We start from the raw sequence: 3,986 nt of genomic DNA, 5'->3' as shown, positions 1-3,986 counted from the left end.
TATTAAGAACATTGTTAATATATTTAAACTTCACTTTTTTCGCTAGTTTTTTTTTTCAATTTTAACATTTGTATGGCAAAATAAGCTTTATTTTCCCATAGAAAAAAACTCAAAAACAATAGACAGTTACACCGGGAAAAAAAATAATAAAACAAAGAAAGTAGAAGAAGATTAAACAAAATTTACAATATTTTGACAAGATAACAAAATAAAATGACCTCAACCCCAGATAAGTTGAAATTGAACCCAGATATTTCCTTTATGCCATTTCATGATTCTTTGGCCCTTCATCGTTGAAGAACTTCTTCCACACAGGATGCTGCTTCCAAACCCTTTCCTCGACCATATCGATCGGTACGCCCTTCGTTTCAGGCAAAAGGAACCAAACGAAGATGCCCATAACCATGATCCAGGCAGAGAAGAAGAAGAAGATGAAGGCCCTCATGTGGCACAACATGGACAGGAAAGCTTGAGCAATGATGAAAGTGCACAACATATTTGAACTAACCGCGAACGCAAATCCGGCAGTCCTAGTCTCGACTGGGAAGATTTCGCTTGGTATCAGCCACCCCATTGGGCCCCAAGACCATGCAAAACCCATCACATATGTGCACACAAGTAAAACCACCAAGGCTGCTAGGCCTTTGTCTAGTGAGCCTGTTTCCTTCAAGTGAATTTGTAAGATAGATCCGATTGCAACCTGGAACATAGAAATGAATAGATTTTCTATCATCGGTCATATGGTAAACTAATCAAGACATATTACTGAATCAGATAAGAAGATATACATATAAGAACAACCCTACAAACGAGCCTGCATAACCGTTAAAACAATTCAAGCACACGTTTCATCACTGATTTAACCCTTTCCCGGGCTTCCAATTGATGTTTATGGTACATATAAGAAGCATACTTCCACAGCATTTTTTACTCAACTCAGTTCTTGGCACCTTAATGCAATGAATGCACAATTCATCTGTGACGAATCACGCCACATATGATATAATAGTACCTGAGAAATCAACATTTGGACGCAGGCTTCCAGAAGCAACTTCCTCCTCCCAATCTTGTCAACAGAATAGATAGACACGAACGTCGACCCAACATTCACCAAACCCGTGATCACAGACGACAACAAGGAGGCATCGGTCTTGAATCCCAAAGTCTGGAACAAGACAGGAGCGTAGAACATGATAGCGTTGATACCTGTGAACTGCTGGAAGATCTGAATGAAAATGGCAATAGTCAGAGGAGGGATTCCAGATCTCTTGAAAAGCTTCTGGAATGGCTTCTTCACTTGTCGAGCCTGCTCGCAGGCAACGACAATCTGCTGGAACTCGGCATCAACATCATCAACACCCCGAATCCTTTTCAATGCAGATTTTCCTTTCTCTTCTTGGCCTCTTTCAACAAGGCTCGATGGAGTTTCTGTTATAACCAACGACCCCAACAATAATATAACAGCCGGGACAGCGGCCAGTCCTAATGAAATTCTCCAGCCGTGAGGGTGTGTAGTTGAGGTGCCATAGTTGACAAGGTTTGCTATGAAAATTCCAATGGTGACAAAGAGTTGGAAGAGGATGTTGACTGCTCCTCTGTGCTGCGCAGGGGCGACTTCTGTCAAGAATAAAGGAACAGCCTGCCAAAAGATCAAGATTTACTATGCAATCGCATCATCGGCCACGCAAAAAGTAGAAATTTTTGAATATTGAATTGAATCCAAACACATGCATGTATACCTCATTCCCGAAGCCAACTCCGATACCGAAGAGTATTCTTCCAAGAATGAGCACCCACAAGACGTTCGCAGCGGCACTGAAAGCTGCGCCAAGGATGAAGAAGGAGGATGCCATGAGAATGGTAAGCTTTCTTCCTAAAACTGTGCAGGCTCTGGAAGCAAAGAAACTGGCTACGAGTGCGGCTAGATACAATGAGGATGTGAAGAGTTGAAGCAGCTGATCATCATATTTACAGTAGTTGTTCTCACTGGCATGTATCTTTCTCTCATGAACCTTGGGGAAGAATTTTATCAAGAAATCGTCCATTCCACTTACACCGCCTAACATAAAAAAGTAAATTCTCAATCAGATTAGACCCACAAATACTATTTATTTATGTATTCATCAACAAAGCAAAGGAAAACAATCAAATAAACAAATTTGAGCTACCTTTCATTTGATACACATTTATGATCATTATACAACGGTATTTTCGAAATCTAACATGTTATTTTTAAAAGTTTGTATATATAAATAAAATTTTGATTCTATCATCGATGAAAATAAAAAAAGCAAATCTTGAAATTCAATATATATGCACCTGAGATACCAATGTCATAACCAAACATTAAGCCACCAAACGCAGCAAGAATCCAACATGCCAACACATAGCCTGTGACTTTAGACTTGAAAACAATTTTCTCTTGGCTTGCCATTTTACTGCTTCCACGGTAATAATTCTCAAAAGGGTTGAAGAAAATGTAGAAAAGTTTAATATTTTATCTACAAATATGAACAAATAAGCAGGAGGGGCGGAGACAAAGAACAAAAGAAATACTGTATCTCGTGTATCTTTGTCCTTTATTCTCCTGCCTTATTTTCTCGAAGATTTGATTATGTGCACGATAATGGTCGTAAGAAATGGCACTTTTATAGTAAAATATTCCCCAATTTACGGTATAAATTATTAAATTAAATCTGAAAAAATGGGATATTGTGATGGATGAGAAATTTAGTTACTACTAAGGAAAATGGATGGTCTAAAATTTGGTTAGATAAGGGAAAGTAATTAATTACCTTTAATTGTCACTAGAATTCATGGTTGACCGTTATTAATTTCTCTTCCATCACAGAATATTATGGATAATGTTTTGACTACTAAAAATAAATGTTCATTGATCATGACAATATGTTGTACATTGGAAATTTAATTTGAAGGATTCGGATTCGGATTCGGATTTGGATAATTTGCATTGGTGGGTTAATTGAACAAGTTACAATATTTTTTTTATTGAATTAAATAAAGTTTTAAATAAAAGGAACTAAAATAATAAAACAAAAAAAAGTTTAGAAGCTAGTTCAGCCATTAAGATCAAATGACTAGAATAAGTTTCGACAGAGTTATGTTTTCTGTTATTTACATGACGTCGATCAATTTATGGTTTTAGGCTATTAATTTACGTTTTTTTAAATTTTAGTTCTTTTTCAATAGTATTGATACGACATTAAAAAATGATGATATGACATCGAAAATAATGTTGTGGAACATGAAATTGTTGACGCGTACGGTGCCACATCAATATTCTCGTGAAAAATGACCAAAATTGAAAATATTATAAGTTAGTAGACTAAGACCGTGAATTGATCGAAAATATGAAAAAAAAACATGAAAATTATAGGACAAAAAATTAATTTCCCCATTAAAAGTAGAAAATGGTAGAATCATAGATTCATTATATCAACCAAACAATAAGAACAGGACAAGGCAAAATAGATTCGTCCTCTTACAATGGATATTGTAGTATTTGCCGTTCTCACCATATAATTAATGCAAATACAATTTGACCAACTGACTAAAAATCAAATTTGTTAGACTACGCGAGTAAGTCGAGAAAGAAGCATGAACAAAATTCTATCTAAATTTGAGTACTATAATATACATCATTCAAAAATGGGAAAATGATTTTTTATTTATTAGTTTGTCCAATTTTGAGTTTTTGTATATTAAGTTCTCAAAGTTTAGTTTTCCTGCACTAATTTTTATTTTTCGACTATTTTGATCCAATTGATGATGTGACTGTTAGAATAGATGTCTTGCAAGCCAGCTGTTGGCTAGAGATTTTTTATTGACTCAGTTGTAATAAACAATCTTTAATTTATTTTAATATAATTTATTATTTCATGGTTTTTTTGTTTCTTTATATGTATACCCATGTGAACAACATAGATAAAGACTTTGATTGTACTTTAATACAAATGAATCGTAAT

General features: G+C 35.1%; 1 protein-coding gene across 1 annotated transcript; it reads right to left on the bottom strand.

The window, feature by feature from the left end:
* Positions 1 to 245: 245 nt before the first annotated feature.
* On the bottom strand, positions 246 to 2,625 carry LOC140967036 (sugar transport protein 8-like). Its single transcript, XM_073427379.1, has 4 exons — positions 2,320 to 2,625; positions 1,740 to 2,059; positions 1,013 to 1,639; positions 246 to 700 (listed from the first exon to the last, which is right to left on the bottom strand). Exons 1-4 carry the CDS (start codon positions 2,432 to 2,434, stop codon positions 260 to 262), a joined length of 1,503 nt encoding a protein of 500 aa, XP_073283480.1. The 5' UTR covers positions 2,435 to 2,625; the 3' UTR covers positions 246 to 259.
* Positions 2,626 to 3,986: the final 1,361 nt, after the last annotated feature.

The sequence above is a fragment of the Primulina huaijiensis genome, chromosome 2 (assembly GCF_012295235.1).
Source record: "Primulina huaijiensis isolate GDHJ02 chromosome 2, ASM1229523v2, whole genome shotgun sequence".
NCBI classification, from domain to species: Eukaryota; Viridiplantae; Streptophyta; class Magnoliopsida; order Lamiales; family Gesneriaceae; genus Primulina; species Primulina huaijiensis.
Note: the sequence above shows the minus strand (reverse complement) of the source record. Positions and strands in the feature narration are given on the sequence as shown.